The sequence below is a fragment of the Chiloscyllium plagiosum genome, unplaced genomic scaffold, assembly GCF_037043375.1.
Source record: "Chiloscyllium plagiosum isolate Xiang-an unplaced genomic scaffold, Cpla_swu_hap1 HiC_scaffold_43, whole genome shotgun sequence".
Taxonomy (NCBI): Eukaryota; Metazoa; Chordata; class Chondrichthyes; order Orectolobiformes; family Hemiscylliidae; genus Chiloscyllium; species Chiloscyllium plagiosum.
The window spans coordinates 30,360,928-30,381,649 of record NW_028270181.1 but is presented as its reverse complement, the minus strand read 5'-3'; the positions used below and the strand labels follow the sequence as shown (position 1 = coordinate 30,381,649).

General features: G+C 43.8%; 1 protein-coding gene across 3 annotated transcripts in view; it reads left to right on the top strand.

The window, feature by feature from the left end:
* The first annotated feature begins 307 nt into the window (after nt 1-307).
* LOC122541754 (PDZ and LIM domain protein 1) overlaps nt 308-20,722 on the top strand; it is an 85,416-nt gene continuing 65,001 nt past the window's right edge. For 2 of the 3 annotated variants that reach the window (XM_087982480.1, XM_087982482.1), the window contains exon 1: nt 532-615. In XM_087982480.1, coding sequence (XP_087838606.1) covers nt 547-615 — 69 coding nt within the window. In that variant the 5' untranslated portion in view covers nt 532-546. Of the gene's footprint in view, nt 374-531; nt 616-20,722 lie in introns of those variants that run through there. The other variant, XM_087982481.1, reaches the window with a different exon arrangement.

Here is a 20,722-nt window from a genome sequence, read left to right as displayed (position 1 = left end):
AAAATCTGCGATGACGCAACAAAGTTTCTAGTGCTGACAGATTGCAGTCGAATCTGATCATGTTTGAGCTTTCCTCCAATCCCTATGCCTACAGTACATTATATAGCTGGTATCTTTTTAACAGATTTAATGTTAGTGACTTTATTGCTTGTTCCCATCCGAGCAGGGTTGTAATTTGGCTAATTAGGAGCTCCACACCCTCCCAGCTCATTAGCTGCTTGTTTCTAACTGGTAATTTTAGATTCGCTATTAATCAAGCGAGTCAAACGTTTTAACTGCAAGTTAAAGGGTCAAAGTGCAGGACATCTATGAATGTTTACACATGAAAGGTGCACAATGCGGGCCAGCCTTTGAGGTGAAGTCATCGGGTGAGGTAATCTTTCAGGCTATTACTTGCACTTTTTTTTTTCCACACTTTGTTTCCTGAAAAATCTGTACTGTTCGATTCTCTGATTCTGTTTCACGGTGCTTCGTAATTCTAGTCAGGCAATTGCTTATTGTCAAACATGGCAGCCCATTGACAACGTCCCAGTGGTAGAAAGTGACATGGAATATTACAGCAAATTCACTTTTGTTTTTAGAGGTGCTGTTTTTCGGGTGAGACACCTCTCTCAGGTGGGTGTTAAAAGTGTTGGACACAGTCGAGCAGGTCAGGCAGAATTTGAGGACAGTCGAACAGAGTTCAGCTGGGCCAGCCTTTCAGAGGCTGAATTGGGCTGGAATGGAGGCAGACAATCCAAAAGAGGGAACCAACACCAGATGTGAGAATATTCATTCCTCATGTCCAACACCTTTTGTGTGAGGAGTAGAGAGTAAAATCTCCGTTCCAATGGAGAGTCGTGTTGGACTCGAAACATTTACTCTGTTTCTCTCTCCACAGATGCTGCCAGTCCTGCTGAGTTCCTCCAGCAATTTCTATTTATAGCTTGGTTCTCCAGCATCCTCAGTATTTGAGTTTTAAGCTGGTTAAGCAGCTTGTTGACTTCCTACTGTCAACAAAACAGCGTGGAGCTGGCCAGCATTCACAGAAAAAAGGACCAAGAGTAGGCGATTCGGCCCCTTGAGTCTGCTTTGCCATTCAATATGATTATGGCTAATCATCCAACTCCAGGCTAAAAGGACCAAAGGGTATGGGAGGAAAGTGGGAACAGGGGATTATATCTAACTCCATCTTGAAAATGTTGAACATGAATTTTTGACTGCTTTCTGTGGCACAGATTTCCAAAAGCTCACCCACTATAGGAGTTAGGAGGTCATGTTTCAGCTGTACAGGACATAGGTTAGGCCACGTTCAGAATACTGTGTTTGCTGTAGGAAAGATGTTGTGAAACTTGAAAGGGTTCAGAAAAGATTTACAAGGATGTTGCCAGGGTTGGAGGATTTGAGCTTTAGGGAGAGGCTGAACGGGCTGGGGCTGTTTTCCCTGGAACTTTGGAGGCTGAGGGGTGACCTTATAGAGGTTTATAAAAATATGAGAGGCTTAGATAGGGTAAATAGACAAAGTCTTTTCCTCCGGGGAGGGGAGTCCAGAACTAGAGAGCAGAAGTTTAAAGTGGGAGGGGAAGGATTTAAAAGGAACCTAAGGGGCAACTTTTTCACGCAGAGGGTGGTGCATGTGTGGAATAAATTGCCAGAGGAAATGGTGAAGGCTGGTACAATTACAACATTTAAAAGGCATCTGGATGGGTACATGAATAGGAAGGGATTGGAGAGATATGGGCCAAATGCTGGCAAATGGGACGAGATTAATTTAGGATATCTGGTCGGCAAGGACGAGTTGGACCGAAGGGCCTGTTTCTGTACCATACATCTCTATGACTCTGTGATACTCTCTGGGTTGAAAACAAATTCTCCTCATCTCAGTCCGAAATGTGTCTTAAGACTGTGAGCCCTGGTTCAGGAACTCTGCTTCAGGCGAGTTGGAACAGGCATAAGCCAAGAGAGTGTGAGTCAGTGAGACAAGCAGCGTCAGGCATGTGTTAGCGGGCACGTACGTTTAGACTTCAGCTGAACACTCCGAAAGGTACAGCTGGAAAAGGGTGCCTTACCCTCAGGCATTGAGGTTTTTGGAGATAAGGAGCAGCAGCTCGCAGAGGGAGGGCATCGGGAGGTCAGGGCAAGGGTTGAGGAAGAAGGGCTTATGCCCGAAACGTCGATTCTCCTGTTCCTTGGATGCTGCCTGACCTGCTGCGCTTTTCCAGCAACACATTTTCAGCTCTGATCTCCAGCATCTGCAGTCCTCACTTTCTCTCAAGGCTTGAGGAGCAGAGGGAGAAGCTGGCATCTACAGGCAGAGGTGAAGCTACCTGGAAAAGACTGAGAATAGGTATCAACTACAACTGATCCTTTCCCTTGGCACTGCTGAAACCCAGCTTGGTCAGTAGCTATGCACACAACAGAGGCCATGAATCGCCTTGCCATGAAATCCTCTCACAGACTTCTTCAGGATCTCACAGGCAGCTCACACCCCATCACCCAAGCATCGGATGCCCAGTGCTGAATAATACATGAGATTCAGGACTGACAGGGCATTGCAGACTTGATGGTTTCCCTGCCACACCTGGAATCATACAAATGGAAGGCATTGTTAGTCATTTACTGGGATTGATCACCAGAAGGGCTTTCCCTCAACACCCAACTGATGCTTTGGAGAGGGCGCAGAAGAGGTTCACCAGGATGTTAGAGAGTGGAGGGTGCTAGCCATGAGGAGAGGTTAAGTAGGTGAGGATTATTTTCATTTGAAAGAAGGCGGTTGAGGGGGGAACCTACAAAATCATGAGAGGTTTGGACAGGGTGGATAGCAAGAAACGTTTCCCAGGGTGGGGGACTCAATTACCAGGGGTCACAAGTTCAAAGTGAGGGGGAAAAATTTAGGGGAGATTATATGTGGAAAGTTCTTTATGCAGAGGGTAGTGGGTGCCTGGGACGCATTGCCAGTGGATGTGGTAGGGGCAGGAACGATACCGTTATCTAGACAGGTACATGAGTGGTCAGGGAGCAGAGGGCTACGGACCCTTGGAAAATAGGTGACCGGTTTAGATAGAGGATCTGAATCGCCACAAGCTTGGAGGGCCAAAGGGTCGGTTCCTGTGCTGTAATGTTCTTTGTTCTTTGATCTGCAAGAGCTTCCAACATGTGTGTGCGCCCACATTTTTGGCAGCTTCTGATGCCAACTTTGATCTTGACTCGACCTCAAGTGTGTGGGTGGAACTTGGGGAGCAGAGACTGTTCATTACAGGACCCCCAGTCACAGATAGGAGATAGAAGCAATGCCATCTGCTCAGTAAGACCATTGTTGCGGAAGAGATCACACTCGTAAAGGTATGATTCCAGTGGCTGGGCCAGTCAGGGGTAGTGTCCAACAATATTCTCCTGCAAGAATCTCTGACATTGTAGTGTCTGTTATACTGTCACAGCTAAGGCTCTCAGAGAGCGTGCACTTTGAAGATAGGGAGGTCGTGAAAGGAAACCGTACACATCAAGGGAAGAGTAGATGGTATTGAAGAAAGAGGAATTTGGAGGTGGAGGCAGATGGAACCAAACATCCTTAATGTATTATCAGGGGCCTCCTCCTGTTACTGTCTGGGGAGACGCTCTCCCTCCTCTCCCTGTTGGCCCCCAGCATTATGTTCAGGTTGGAAAACAGGGTTCTTTTCTCCCCGGGGTATGAGGTCTGGTGATGTCCCTGTGACATCTCACCTTCCTTCTGGAGCAGTGAAAGAATTTGGCACAAAACGTAGATCTCTCCCTCAGAATGAACTGCAGCCTCAGTGACGTTGTCTTAACAGAATCCATATGAGTTCTACTCTTCATCTGACCCCCCCTCCCCAAATACCTGTCCTCACCGAAAACTGTTGGAGAAACTCAGTCAGTCCAGCAGCATCTGTGGAGAGAGAAAAGAATGTTAATGTTTCGGGTCCAATGTTCTCATTGGTTCCTGTTGGATGTTGGATGGATCTCTATATCAACTAAGAGCCATTCGCTCCCATAAAAATCAGTTTCCCACTGGAGCAATCAGAACAGCTCCTAGTTGGAAGTTGGATGATTGGAAGTTCAATATAATCATGACTCCATACTGAGAGTTCTTAATGCTGCACGTGCCTGGCTTTTCAACTTTATCCCATCTCTTCCATTGCTTTTGAATCCAAATGAAATGCAACACAATTTGACCTTATGATGCTGCAAAATGTTAACTTGTACCTGGTGCTATAAGAAAGTCCAGTTGAAAATTAACACTCTGCCTGACAAGAACATTATCGATTTGCTGAAGTTTATCTTTTTGTTCCTTGTATCAGCAGCTTCAACGTAACAAAGTAAAGCAACAAAGATCACAGTAATCAGAAATAAATCACACAAGCCAATCCTTATCCAAAGGTGGGTGCGAGCAAAAAATGTCTGAATGGAGGAGAGAGAGCTAGAAAATTGGAGAGGTTTAGGGAGGGAGTTCCAGGCCTTGACAACTGAAGGTGCTGCCATTAATAATGGAATAGTTAAAATCTAGGAGAAGCCAGAGGCTGTTATTGGGAGCAGAGATGGCAGAGTAGGACAGGAGAAGGAAAAAGATCTAGGGAAAATGGTAGCATGATTTACAATTAAAGATGATGATACTACAACTGAGGTGTCAGACTGCTTACCATTGTAGTCAGCAAGGTCATGACTGATCAGTAACAGAACAAATCTATCACTCTATAATCGGAGTTAGTGCAAACTAGGACCTGGATGAGTTTGGTTTTGATTCGACTGGACCTTTAGTCCCGGTGATGGGCTGCCTAACGTACCCAGGACGAGTACAATATAGGATTGGATACAACATAAAGCCTTCTCTACTCCTTTTAAACTCAAAAAACTGCCCCTTCACTGTTCCCATCAAACACTCCCAGGACACTTCAGAGTTAGACACAGTAAAGCTCTCTTGACAGAGTTTTCCCATTAAACACTCCCAGAACAGGGACAGATACGGTATAAAGCTTCTTGTATTCTTTTAAACTGAAAGTAAAGCCCCCTCCACAATGTCCCCATCAAACATTTCTAGGACCGGTCCAGCATGGGGTTAGAGAATGAGTAAAGCTCTATCGATTCTTTTAGCATAAAAATAAAACTCCCTTAACACTGTTCCCATCAAACACTGCTAGATCAGGTACAGCATGGGGTTAGATACAGAGTAAGCTGCCTCTACTCTTTTAAACCAAAAAAAAGGTTCCCTCCATATATTTAAACTGAAGGTAAAACCCTCTCTACATTACCACCATCAAATAGATATAGAATAAAACCCTCTTGACACAGTCACCATTAAACAGTCCCAGAATGGGGATGCAGAGGGGGTTAGGTACAGTGTAAAGCTACCTCTGTACTGTCCCCATCAAGCACTCCGAGGACGGGTGGGGTTCCACACAGAGTGAAGTGATGTAAAATGATAATGTTTCAAAAAAGGCTAATATTGATGATTGCTTTATGGTCCACACAATCATGTGATGTCATTGGCATTTGGGTGGGGAAAGGCAAAATATTTTAGGATTTCAAGGGTATGTAATCAGATTGCAACTCTCCTGTCAGTAGTGTTAGTAATATTGCCTATTATAGCAATGTAACTTGTGGCCTGATTGCTATCATGGAATCAAAATGGCTTGTTCAAGATAAGAGCCTCTTCTTAGCCCACCCAGTGGTTCTCCTCTTACCACACTTGACTAAGCATAGACCCAGTCAGAAAATGAGGATGCTGACAACACATTTTAGCAGTGGTTGGCATCACGTACTCGTTAATTGAAAAGTGTGGTGCTGGAAAAGCACAGCTGGTCAGGCAGCATCTGAGGAGCAAGAGAGTCGACGTTTCGTGCATTTCATTCCTGAAGAAGGGCCCAAAATGTCGACTCTTCTGCCCCTCAGATGTTGCCTGACCGTCTGTGCGTTTCCAGTACCAAATGTTTTCAGCAGACATGATGCAACAAGACTAAATCTACAGTCAAAGGGAAAAGCGCTTCAGACCTGGTAAGAGAAACGCAGAAGTATACGCTTGCCGCTGCATGGAGCTGGAGGACCAGGCACTCCAAGGTATTTGGGCATACCATCAGGTGCCGATGGTCTTTGGAATCTGTCCCATGTCAGATTTCAGTCAGGGAGTGAATACATGTTGGAGGCTCTGTGAGTTCAGTTAAAACTCCTGCTCGACAAGTGAAAACTTGAAAAGAAACAGTGCACTTAAAAGTTGAAAAGATCAAACTTAAAAGAAGTAGTTGAAGTTCAGGAGGAAATTATGAGGCCCCTAGCAGACATATTTGTATCCTCTATAACCATGGGTCAGGTGCCGGACGACTGGAGGGTGGCTAATAGCACAGAGAACAAAACAGCACACGAATGGGCCCTTTGGCCCACAAAGTTGTGCCGAACATGGTGCCAAATTAAACTAATCTCTCCTGCCTGCCCTTGATCCATATCTATCTGTGAAGAGAAATCAGAGTTAACATTTCAGGTCTAGATGATCCTTCTACAGAACTGATGGTAGCTAGGAAAATGTCAGTTTGTATGCAGAAGGTAGAGTTGGGGGAGGGGCTAAGGAGTAAAGAGAAAGAAGAACAGTTGGACGGACAAAGGAGTGGTGAAAGATCTGGCTAGGCGAGTGAATAACTGTTAATGGAGAACGGTTATCGGCTAACAATGGATAGTGTGTTATGGCAGACTGTGTGATAACAAGGCCTGGCGTGTGGGGTTGGGGACTAGGACATGGGAGAGTTCAGCTCTTAAAATTATTGGACTCTATATTGAGTTTGGAGAGCTGCAGGGCCCTCAAGCAGAAAATGGGGTGTTGTTCTTCCAGCTTACGCTGAGCTTTGCTGGAACACTGCAACAAGCCCAAGACAGAGGTGTTGGCCAGGGAATGGGTGGGGGGTGGAGGGGGGGGGGTGCGGGGAGGAGCAGGGAAGCGCATCGGTTGTGGGGGGAGTGGTGTTAATGTGGCAGGGACGCTTTTGCAGGCAGAATGCTGGTGTTCTGTAAAGCGGTTTTTAAATCCAATGTATTCCAAGGGAGAATGAATGATCCAACCAAATCCTTTTGGCAAGAAGTGATTTTGCCAACAGGCATCTAATACATTTTAAGCTTGATAAAGGGGCACATGTTATCAGATCTTACATTATGGTTGATTGCAGCCTGCAGCAGTAATGCTACGTTGTCCAGAAAGCCTGGTTCTCAAGATTAATGCCATGTTTTACACTCTATATGTTGTAACGTTTCTTGTAAGAGAATAGAAAAGGTATTTCACAATCAAGAAACTGAAATCTAATGGTGACAATGACTAACAGACCACGCATGCTCAACAACAAAACCAAGGTCAGCATTCTCCAAGCCTACCAATCTTCTGAATCCGGAGAAATGTGTGACCTTCAGACCAGCTGAATTTGAGTGGGTTGCAGAGGGGAATTGGGATAGTGGGAAATCTAAATGTCATAGAGCTGTACAGCATGGAAACAGACCCTTTGGTTCAACTTGTCCAACTCATATGTGAATGTATAAATGTTAATTATGGGATAAAAACTTGGTGGGGTGGGAGAGATTTATAAGATAATGATTCTGAATGGGTTAATATTGATCACTGCATCAAACTTCACCAAATGCGATGATGCCATAAGGATTTAGGTGAGGAAAGGCAAAATATCTGAGGGTCTTGAAAGGTACAAACCTGTCTCTAGGTCATCTATTAGTTTTAGTAACTATGTCTATCTCACAAGATAACTTGTACCTGAGTGTTTTTGTACCTCTTGTTTTAAGCTATCTTGTGGTTTTCTTCTGTTACTTAGACTACATCAGCCCTGTAGACCTAGTCAGAAAATGAAGATGGTGACAGTTATCTACCCAACTACATGTTAGCAGTGTCTGAGATCGCATCCTCAAGCAATATAAAGCTTCTCTATCTCGACATTGTTTCCATCAAACACTCCCAAGACAGTGACAGCATCGAGTTCGATACTGCGTAAAGCTCTCTCTACACCGTTTCCATCAAACACTCCCCAGACAGGCTCAATAAAAGGTTACATACAGAATAAAGATTCCTCTCTATCGTTTCCATCAAACACTCTCAGGACAGGTACAGTACAGGGTTAGATACAGAGTAAAGCTCCCCTACACTGTTCCCATCCAGCTAGAATATAAAAATGGATAACATGAGTTTCTATAGGGTATTTAAGCAAAGAGAGCCTACTGAGTTTCTCTGCCTGATGTGAACATCACCATCTTCTGTACATTGAGATCATTGTCAGCATAAGTTTGCTTCATTGCTGTTACAATAGAGATGCAATTGAAGCAGTCAGTTCCCGAATTACTGGAAAGTCTGTCTTGTAACCAACTTTAAATTCAGATAGAAGGTAATTGTGAAGGGGTGTTTTTTCTGGCTGGAAGTCTGTCATCAGCGGTAATCCAGAAGGATCAGTGCTGGGATCCTTTTTTGTAATATACATCCACACATAAATGACTAGGATGAAAATATAGGTAGTCTGATTAGTAAGTTTGCAAATGACACAAAAATTGGTGGAGTTAGAGATAGTGAGGAAGGTTGTCAAATGATACAGAAGGATATAGATCATTTGAAAAGTTAGGCAGAGAACTGGCAGATGGAGTTTTATCTAGACAAGTGTAAGGTGATGCATTTTGGGAGATCAAATGCAAGAAGAAAGTATACAGTAAATGGCAAGACCCTTAGGATCATGGATATGCAAGGTGACCTTGGGGTGAAGTCCAGAGTTCCCTGAAAGTGGCAAAGCAAGTGGATAAGGTGCTAAAGAAGGCGTACAGTATACTTGCCCTTATTGGTTGGGGCAAGTGAGTATAAAAATCGGCAAGTAATGTTGCAGCTGCATAACACTTTAGTTAGGCCACATTTGGAGTACTATGTGCAGTTCTGGTTGCCACTCTATAGGAAGAATGTGGAGGCTTTGGTAAGGGTGCAAAAGAGGGTTACCAGGATGTTGCCTGGATTGCAGATTATTTGGCTAGAAGGAGAAGTTGGATAAACTTGGACTGTTTTTGCTAGAGTATCGGAGGCTGAGGGCAACCTGAGAGAAGTTTCTGAAATGATGAGAGGCATGGATAGGGTAAATAATTGGCATCTTTTTGCCAAGGCCGAAATATCAAATACTAGGGGGAAGAGGTTTAAGATGAAGTTCATCTTTAAAGTTTAAAGGAGATGTGTGAGGTGAGTTTTCTTTTTAAACAGAGGGTGGTAGGTGTCTGGAATGTGCTGCCAGGGGAGGTTGGCAAAGCGGATATGTTAAGAAGCATTTAGACAGACAAGTGAGCAGGCAGGGAATCGAGAGATGTGGACCGTGTACAGGCATACGGTATAGGTTTTGAATGGTGTTATGGTTGGCACAGATGATTTGGGCTGAACTGCCTGTGTTCTGTAACACTCAGGTGTGTGTGTGTATGTGAGTGAGATTTGTGGCATTCAGTACAACAATAATAATTTGCACTAGTTTTAAAAGCACTGTTTTAAGTGTAGACCATTTTCCCAGAATTGTGTTACTCAGCTCTGAGAGTTTCTGCCAATTGAATTCCAAGTTGAAGTTGGCTATGAGCACCTCGGATCTCTGGATCTTCTCTCTGGAGTTGTGAGGCAAGGCATTGATGTATCCTGCATCCATTAATGGTGAGCCAGGAACTGGTGAGCAAAACAAGGGACAACATGTTTTAGAGTGGCACCGACTTTAACAGGACAATTAATGAAAGCAGGAAAGCCTGCCCTTTCTTTGTCTGCTTTAACGTTGAGAAACTGGTCATCACCAAGGTGGAGTATGCTCATGGTTGACTGAAGGGGAGCACCGATTGTGACACAGTGCAGTGGGATAAGAAATCAGCCAGAATCCTGCAAGCAGCTGGCCATATCCTTTTCCTTTCCAATTGCATTGTTCTATATTGGGAATTCTGCATGGGAACCTAGTGACCACTGCAATGAATGTCTTCAGCCCTTTGGCAACATCCTGGATTGGTGACGAGGGATGACTGCCAAGTCTGAGCAGCCGATGCCGAGCCAAAGTATTTGTCCATGAGTATTTCTGACTGTGCAGCCTGAACTTGGCTTTGTGTGCTGCTGATACTCAATTATAAATAATACATGTTCCATGATTTCCTTGGCCCTTCTGCCAAGCTCATAAACAAACTGAAGCCGGATCTTGCTAGTTTTCCTATTACTGAACAATGTCCTACTGAGTAGCTTCAGGCAGCAGGGGTGCTGCTGGGTGCCTGCAGAGTGCTGTTTCGAAGGTGTTTGAAACTTGTTTTGGGGCATTAGATAGTGGCTGTCATAACTTGTTTTACTCCGTTTCTGAGGTTAAATCTTAGGATGAGAGGGATCAGAATGGTGTTCATCTTCAAAGCCTCATCATTTTGGGTAGGCAATGGCTCATGGTATTGTCACTTGACTAATATTACAGAGACGCAAGACGCTGTTCTGGCGTCCCAGGCTCCCAGGATGGGGAGATTGTTACAATGTACCAGTTGTGATGTATTAATGTTCTGCAGTCCATTATGTCAGATGATGGAATTTGAATTCAATAAAATGAAACTCTGGAATTAAAAGTCAAATGGTGACCACTGTCAATTTTTGTAAAGACCCATCTGGCTCACTGATGTCCTTCAGGGAAGGTTAACTGCTCTTTTGAGCTACATGTGACTCCAGGCCTATAGCTATATGGCTGATTCTTGACTGCCTACTAAATGGCTGAGCTAGCCAGTTAGTTGTATCTAAAGGCAACTAAGGGATCGGCAATAAATGCTGGCCTAGCCAGCATCTGATGAGTGAATAAAAATGGGTGACATGGTGGCTCAGTGGTTAGCACAGCTACCTCACAGCACCAGGGACCTGGGTTCAATTCTAGCCTTGGGTGATTGTCTGTGTGGAGTTTGCACATTTAGATTTTAGATTTAGATTACAGTGTGGAAACAGGTCCTTCGGCCCAACAAGTCCACACCGACCCGCCGAAGCGAAACCCACCCCTACCCCTACATTTACCCCATACCTAATACTACAGGCAATTTAATATGGCCAATTCACCTGACCCTGCACATCTTTGGATGGTGGGAGGAAACCGGAACACCCGGAGGAAACCCATGCAGACACGGGGAGAACGTGCAAACTCCACACAGTCAGTCGCCTGAGTCGGGAATTGAACCCGGTTCTCTGGCGCTGTGAGGCAGCAGTGCTAACCACTGTGCCACCGTGCCGCCCTGTGTCTACGTGGGTTTCCTCTGGGTGCTCCGGTTTCCTCCCACAATCCAAAGATGTGAAGTTTAGGTGAATCGGCCATGCTGAATTTCCTATGGTGTTCAGGGGTGTGTAAGTTAGGTCCATTTTGTGAGGGGTAAATGTAGAGTAATAGGTAGGGGAATGAGTCTGGGTGGGCTGTTCTTCAGAGGGTCAGCGTGGACTTGTTGGACCAAATGGTCGGTTTCCACACAGTAGGGATTCTATGATGAAGGATAATTGCATTGAAATAGACCACTCAAGGCTATTTTCCTATTGACTACATTCTGTTGTCATGGATTAATGTTTGCTCTTGTTTAAATGTTACTGGCTAATCAATCCAGGGCTCTATACCAGAACATGAGGATGTCTTTGGGGACAGGGGAGATTATGACTTTGGAGATTTTGCTTTTAATCAACCTACTCAGACATATTGTGACATACTTCTGGCCCAGAGATAGTGAACAACCATGACACCGCACAATCCCCCATTTAACTGTTCATTCTTTAACTATAGTCTCTGGCCTGCATTGAAACCAAAGTCCTTCAGATGAAAGAACACTAAGCAGAGTACTCGCTCCAACAATATTCCTACTAGGTGTAGGGGAGATTGTTATATCCTTGACCTGAACCAATTGTGTTAACTGGGACCTATTTTAAACTGAGGAGAAAGTGAGGACTGCAGATGCTGGAGATCAGAGCTGAAAATGTGTTGCTGGAAAAGCGCAGCAGGTCAGGCAGCATCCAGGGAACAGGAGAATCAACGTTTCGGGCATAAGCCCCTCAGGAAGAAGGGCTTATGCCCGAAACGTCGATTCTCCTGTTCCCTGGATGCTGCCTGACCTGCTGTGCTTTTCCAGCAACACATTTTCAGATCTATTTTAAACTGGCTGTAAAGATCCTGGAGTGTGCTGCACAATTAGAACTTAATTAATTGATTTACATCCTGCTGCATGTGATGGGGTGTCTGTTTCACGCAGGAGCCATGGGCAAAGTCAGTATTATCCTGAAATGCTCTTATGAACAATTAAAAGTCAACACCATTGCTGTGAGCCTGAGCAGATAAGAACGGCCTTTTATAGGGATTGGTGAACTAGATGGGTTTATACAAAAGTCAGTGTTATTACAATTGGAATTAGGTTTTTTTTTGTCACGTGTACTCCAGAACAGGAGTACAGTGAAAAATTTACAAAGTTGCCATTCTCCAGCGCCATCTTAGGTACAAGAACCCACATTTTTTTTTTAAAAAAGCATCATTGATACAAGAACCCAGAATTAATAAAGAACAAAAGCACAAATACAAAAGGAAGACGGAAAAGAAAAGGGGAAGTGTTCCGATCTACAAATCTTACCTCCGAAAGATAGTCTTAGCTTTGTGATCAGTATTATTAAACTGAATTGCCATTTTGCCAGCTGTCAGGTTGGGATTTGAACTCACATTTTCAGGGCAGTAGCATGAGTTTGCTAAACCAATAATGTTACTTCTACACTATTCATCTTCCTAAATGCTGGGAGGGGTGGCATTTGCTGCTGTGTATCAGCTGCTGTTAATGATGAAGAAAGAGAACTAATAAAGATCTTCACCTTAGTCTTTAGAATGATCTGAGCACCTTGGAGCTCTTTTCTCAGGTCAGTGCATTGCTTCTGTCTGCTCTGCATTGCAGTGTGAGGGGGGGGGGGGAAGGATTCCCAGCGAGACTGAAACTTCTGATGAATCTCATCATTGTTGAGCCTAAAACTGTACTGTGGACCTGTGAATCCCACTGTGTTGTGATCAGAAAGGAGCAGTCATGACTCTGGGTTAAAGAATGGATTGATTATGTCGAAACGTTCTTGAAGATATAAAGTCTGGGAGTTTGTCTGACATTGGAATTAATGTTGTGGTTCTGTTCGCCGAGCTGGAAGTTTTTGTTGCAAACGTTTCGTCCCCTGTCTAGGTGACATCCTCAGTGCTTGGGAGCCTCCTGTGAAGCGCTTCTGTGGTGTTTCCTCCAGCATTTATAGTGGCCTGTCCCTGCGCTTCACAGGAGGCTCCCAAGCACTGAGGATGTCACCTAGACAGGGGACGAAACGTTTGCAACAAAAACTTCCAGCTCGGCGAACAGAACCACAGCAACGAGCACCCGAGCTACAAATCTTCTCACAAACTTTGAATTGGAATTAATGATGTGGAGGAGCTGGTGTTGGATTGGGGTGGACAAAGTTACAAATCACACAATTCCAGGTGATATTCCAGGTTTATTTGGCAGCACTAGCTAAAGGAGAACTGCCTAAAGGAGGAGCAGTGCTCCGAAAGCTCGTGCTTTCAAATAAACCTGTTGGGCTATAACCTGGTGTTGTGTGATTTGTAAATTTGTCAGAATTAATGTTAGGCATTAAAATGCAAGTTCAAAAAGGTATCATGGATTTTAACATTGCTTCAAGTTCCATTGGGAAATACTGTAGAAAGGGTGAGCGATAGATATGTGACAAGTTGTTTGGTTGCATGGTTTTCTGTCAATGTTACACTTGAGCATCAATCTGAAATCTTCTTCCCTCCAAAGAGCAGGGACTTTTGTTTTTGACCTGATCTTGCATGAAAGATTGAATGTTTTTGCTCCGTTTAAGAAAAAACTGCTTTATCCATTGCCAAATAACAACATTCCTTGATGTCAAAAAATAGCAACAGTTTGTTGCTTTTGTAACCTGAATTAACTGGGACAAGGAGGGGAGAGGAATGTCCTGACTATAGCTTTGACTGTGCTAAGAAGAAACCAAAATGCTTCAGTCTCTGTCAATGGCCTTTGATGATGGGGAAAACCCCAGTGTGGACTAAGCTGGTGCTGGCTAAAATGGGACTTCCTGTTTTCAATCATCGAGCTGTGTCACAAAAGATAAACTTCAGCCTCAAATGTGATATGTCGAAGGAGCTGCAGGAAACAGTGCTTAGGTGTGGCTAACACTGGGGCAGTGGTTAACTCCACTTTCAATATGCCATCTGACAGTGCTCCATCTACTGAAATTAGTGGGTGGTACAGTGGCCAGCACTGCTGCCTCACTGGACCCGGGTTCGATTCCAGCCTCGGGTGACTATCTGTGGAGTTTGCACATTCTCCCGATGTCAGCGTGGGTTTTCTCTGGGTGCTCTGGTTTCCTCCCACAGTCCAAAGATAGGTGGATTGCTCGTGATATCCAGGGATGCGCAGACTACGGGATTACCATGGCAAATCTGCTGGACAATCACATGGACAACAGTAAATTTGAGGGGTGTGCAGGTTTGGTTGATCTTAGATTAAGATGAATGCTCAGCACAACATTGTGGGCTGAAGGGCCTGTACTGTTTGGGGAGGATGGTATTTAGAGTGTCAGTGCTGAGTTGATGGGCTGAATGGTCCCTTTCTGCCTTGTAGGGTTCTAATCTTCATAGGGCACTTGTCCAGAACCTATAAAGGGTGCAGAAAATTGAAGTCTTGGGCTTTCCCTGGGAATGGTAATCACAGACTGGGACAATCCAATCAGTGTGTAGCTTGAAGTATTCAAAAGCAAGTGGAGACAACTGAAAGGAAATGGATTGTGGTGTACTAATGAACAAACAGCACTCGAGCACAGTGGAAACAATTTAAAACACATAATGTCAAGAATGCAACATAAATGCATTCCAAAACACAATCAAATTAGACTAAACAGCTATGACTCTAAATGGTTTACAAATCCAATTAAACGGGAAGCATAGTAGAAAAGTCTTCCAAAAATCCTGCAGTGAGGAAAGGAAAGGGATTTCTTCCATTTCAAAAGCCATTGGCTGTGAAGTGGTTTATGGTGTTATGACATGTGGTGCATGTCTTTTTCCTTTCTGAAGATTGTTAGAAAATGCGCAAGATCACAAAACGACAGAAAGGAAATTGCCAGAATCTATGTGTACTTAGATAACTCATGAAATGGTCAGAGCACATCTGAACAGGTCAATTTAAAAACGTCTACCCTGAGGATCTCAAGCAAAACAGGAGTCAGGAGGAAAACACTCTGCTGGTTAAAATCGAGCACAAATGTAGAGCGATTGTAGGAGCTCAGTCATCTCAGGGCATATCTGCAGAACCTCGCCAAGGTTAACGTTTTCCTAATCAACTTGTTCAGAGATATTCTGACACACTTCGGGCAAAGCCTCTGGATGGCATGGTGGCTCAGGGGTTTCGATCAGAGTGGTGCTGGAAAAGCACAGCAGGTTAGGCAGCATCCGAGGAGCAGGAAAATCAATGTTTCGGGCAAAAGCCTTCCAGGCATTCCTGATGAAGGGCTTTTGCCTGAAACGTCGATTTTCCTGCTCCTCGGATGCTGCCTGACCTGCTGTGCTTTTCCAGCACCATTCTGATCTAAACTCTGATTTCCAGCATCTGCAGTCCTCACTTTTGCCATGGTGGCTCAGGGGTTAGTGCTGCTGCCTCACAGCACCAGGGACTCAGGTTTGATTCCAGCCTTGAAGTTTGCACATTCTCCTTGTGTCTGCGTGGATTTCCTCTGGGCACTCTGGTTTCCTCCCACAGCCCAAAGATGTTCAGGTTAGGAGAATTGGCCATGCTAAATTGCCCATAGTGTCCAGGGAATGCGCAGGCTAGGTGGATTAGCCATGGGAAATGCAAGGTGATAGGGTAGGAGGGGTGGATCTTGGTGGGATGCTCCTCCTTGGAGGGTCAGTGTGAGTGGGCCAAATGGCCTGCTTCCACATTGTAGGGATTTTATGATTCTCATCACCGTGCTCAAAGAAGGGATTACACACCGCTGGAAGTGGGCTATGGTCCAGCACAATTTTTAAAATTTCCCTTCAAGAGATATGGGCATCACTCGTAAGACCAGCATTTACTGGCCATCTTTAATTGTCTGTGAACTCCATGGCTGTTTGCCTGGAGTCACATGTGGGCCAGACCAGGCAAAGACGGCAGATTTCTTTCCTGATAGGTGTACTAGCGTATCAGATGGGATTTTATGGCAATGTTTAACAGTCACCATTAATGATATACCAGATTTATAAAATTCCACCATCTGCTACAGTAGGATTTGATTCCCATTCCCCAAAGCGTTGACCTAGGATTCTAGTTTGATAGTCCAGTGACATTACCAGTACGCCACCAGAATATTTCACATGTTAACCTCTTCAGTCGAAACCACTTGGGTCCAAGTCTCCTTTGTACTTTGGCATTTTGTGGCTAATAAAATGATGTTAGGACTTTCAGTGTGTGAACCAAAAAAGAACATAGATATTTACCTTAAATATAAAACAATGATCAAACATTACAAAACAGTAACTAAAATTGTTCTACTTATCCAAATTCTGTACCTTCTCATTCCCAAGGTACTGTTCTTTTCTAGAATTGAAAGAGTTATTTATTTAATATGCGTATTGTCACATAGATAAGCAATAGGCTTTGTCAGGGATTGGATGGTGTTCCTTTAGCTGCCTGACCTCTTTGCGTCCTTTGTATAAACACAGTCAAAGGAGCTGAATCCCAAGGTGAGGTCAGAATGACTGCCCTTGATATCAAGGCCATAGTTGACCAAGTGTGGCAGCAAGGAAGCCCAGCTGAACTGTTTTTGTTCATTCATGGGGTTAGGGCATCACAAGCCAGAGAGCAATGAAGAGTAAACCACATTACTGTGGGTCTGGAGTCACATGTAAGCCAGACCGGGTAAGGATGGCAGATTTCCTTCCCTAAAGGACATTAGTGAACCAGGTGGGTTTTTCCTGACAATCAGCGATGGTTTGGTGGCAGGATTCAAACCCAGGTCCCCAGAACATTAGTTGAGTAACTGGATTAACAATCTAGTGATAATACCACTAGGCCAAGACCGAGGCTAAGGGGAATCCATGGAAAACTGTCCACTTGTTGGACAGTCGTACCTGGCACAAAGGAAGATGGTTTTGCTTGTTGGAGGTCAGTCAACTCTGCAGGAGCTCCCCATGATATTTTTCTAAATCAACCTGATCAGCGATGTTTGGACATATCGCTGGAGGAGCTGGGACTTGAACCAGACCTCCAGGTTCAGAGGTAGAGATATTACCACTGTGCTAGAAGAGCTCTTATGTTTCTCAACATTTTCAGATGTGTTATGACACATCATTGGATCAAGTGGGACATGAACCCAGGTCATCTGTTGCAGAGGTGAGGACACTACCACTGCACTATAAGAGCCCTTGATTTTTTTCAGGGTGGTGTCCTAGTCTGATCCATCTTCAGCTGTTTCATCAATGACCTTTCCTCCATTAGACGGTCAGAAGTGAGATGCTCGCATGCAACGTTCAGCATCATTCAGGACTCCAGATACTGAATTGGTCTATGTCCAAATGTAACAAGACAGCTTGAGTTGAGAAGTGGTCAGTAACATTCATGCCATGCAAGTGCCAAGGAATTACCATCTCCAACAAAGGCAAGAAAGTGGACTTGAAGCCCAAGAGATCATTTTTAATGGTGCAGCAGACTCAATGGGCTGAATGGCTTCCTCTTGCCCCCTATGTTTTATGTAGGTTGACGCTTTAACTGCATTTGATGTTATTCTGGGGCCATGGGCCCAAGAGATCCTTTTTTGCCTTCACTCAGCTGCACATGAAACAGCTATTGTTCAAATGTACAATGGACACCAGCTACATAATGTCTGGTTCTTGAATTGCAATATAAATTGTAATATCTTAACTACTTAAATAATCATACTATCTGAATTAACAAATAATGGCTAAACTTTGGCATCCCTACAATATCAAATTGCTTCACATTAACTGCAGAATTCCATTTCTGCTCTGATTATTAATTCTTTTACAAAAGAGAAAACTAGTCAGTGCATCGAGCATAGGAGTTGGAATGTTGTGTAGTGGCTGTACAGGACATTGGTTCGGCCACTTCTGGAATACTGCGTTCAATTCTGGTCTCTCTGCTCTAGGAAAGATGTTGTGAAACTTGAAAGGGTTCAGAAAATATTTAAAAGGATGTTGCTGGCATTGGAGGGTTCGAGCTATTGGAAGGTGCTGAATAGGCTGGGGTTATTTTCCCTGGAGCGTCAGAGGCTGAGGGGTGACCTTTTATAGACGTTTATAGAATCATGAGGGGAATGGTTTAGGATGAATAGCCAAGGTCATTTTCCAAGGATAGGGGAGTCCAAAACTAGAGGTCATAGGTTTCAGGTAAGAGAGGAAAGATTTAAAAGGGATCTAAGGGGCAACTTTATCATGCAGGGGGTGGTGCGTGTATGGAATGAGCTGCCAGAGGAAGTGGTGAGGGCTTGTACAATTGCAACATTTAAAAGCTATCTGAATGGATATATAAATAGCAAAAGTTTAGCGGGATATAAGCCAAAGGTTGGCAAATGGGACTAGATTAGTTTTGGATATCTGGTTGAAGGGTCTTCTTCTGTGCTGTACAGTTCTGTGACACTAAGAAAAGTCAATAGAATCTAAACATAAAACACAACAGCAAAACGGATTTTGCTTCTGTAATAATAAGAAGGCAAGTGAAGTTCTGAAAGGTTCAATGAGTGTGAAACTGGGGTGCTCACACTTAAGTTGGTATTTTGAATTGAAATTTTTAAAACATTATTTATAACTCAAATGTGCACAGAACACCTAAGCAAAATCAATGAATCCAAAATAAAGGTGTCCTATATAGACTAAATGAACACAATATAAATAGGACAAAGGGGCTATCTAAATGCTAATGAATAAAGCATTACATCTGTAAGGCACTTAAGTGATCAGGAAGGAAATTTGTGTAGCTTTGACTGTCACTGCAGGCACTCTGGGAAGGTGGTGCTGTAGTGATAATGTTACAGACTTATAAACCAGACCCCAGACTGATGTCCTGGGGATATGCAGACTGTTTGTCAGAATTCAGGGTGAAGTTGTGGGTATAGGCTTTTTAAGACAGTAGAAAATACTTCTATTGTCCTGAAATATCCCTTCCCTTAGCTGCAGTCCCCCAGCTCATCATTCAGTATATCTTACAATTGGGAGCTGGGATGCCTGGTTTCTGTGCAATTGGATGTTCCAAAATTGGGGCCACAGTTAGTAGTTGTAATGCACTGGTAATAAAGAAATTCAGAATTTAATGGTCTGGGGTCATTGGTTCAAATCCAGCCACAGCAGATGGTGGAATTTAAATTCATTCAATAGAAACTGCAATTAAAATGACCACCATGAAACAATCATTGTCACCAGTGTCCTTCAGGGAAGGCGGTATTTCTTTACTCAGTCTGGCCTGTGTATGACTCCAGTCCCACAGCAATGTCATTGGAAGCCATTCAGTTCAAAGGTAATTAGAGATGGGCTACAGTGTTGGTCTTACAAGCATATCCCACGGAGGTTTCAATAAAATACCGCGAGAGTGAGAGTGTCAGACTTCATAACAGGACGGGGTTGATAGATGCTTACATTTATTATACAGTCATAGAATCTCTACAGTGTGGAAGCAGGTCATTCTGCCCATTGAGTCCACATTGACCTTCTGAGGGGCATTCCATCCAGATCCACCCTCCCTATCCTATCCCTATAATTCTGCATTTCCCATGACGAGCCCACCTAGTCTGCACATCCCTGGACACTATGGGCAATTTAGCATGGCCAATCCTCCTAACCTTTGGACTATGGGAGGAAACCGAAGCAGCCAGAGGAAACCCATGCAGACACAGGGGGAATGTACAAACTCCACAGAGTTAATTGCCTGAGACTATCCTCTTGAAGTTGCTTATTAACTTACATTGAACTAAGCGTTCGCAAGATCTAATCACCTGAAGGTGACAACTTGTGAAATTGGACTTGATACATTTGGTCATGGGCTTAGAACCAAAGAATGCAACTGGGATATTTGTGTCTTTCAGTGTATCCACTTGTACCAAGTCTACAGCTCCACAATATGTGGCTGAGTCTTAAATGCCCGTATTTCGGGAGAAAACGTTAGTTCTTTTGGTTTCCCACTTCTGAAAAGTACCCTTCCTTCATGAAGAAGTGTTGCTATTTACCTGTGAAGGAAAAATTGAAACCAGTGCAACACCAACTGAGGGAAATACAAGGACAGCTCCATTTCTGAACATGGGCCCTGAAAAGAGGGTTTTATATTTTGATTGTATTTTCAGTTGTCACTAGCCAAAGGTCAATATTGGGCAGACGAGCAAATGTAACAATTGAATCCAGAATTAGTGGTTGTGTGACACCCAACAAGAGATCTGAAAACCAGAAGCGAGGCCGAAAGAGGTTAGGACTTCTGTCAGTTGGAGTACGAGGGAGAAATAGGTTAGGATAGTGGTTCCTGAACTCTGCCGCTAAATTGAACTGCTTGTGGCAAGAAGTGTAATTTGACTCAAAGTCTGCACTATGTCAGTATTACAGACTCGCACAGATTCTGGCAATGCAATTTGCATCTTAGAAGATAGGAAACCAGTTTTTGAAGCTGGAAATACCGTCAAAGATTTGCTGCATAAATAAGATCTTGACCAGATGTTTGAAGTACTCTTTTGATTAAATATATCAGTGTTTCTCTC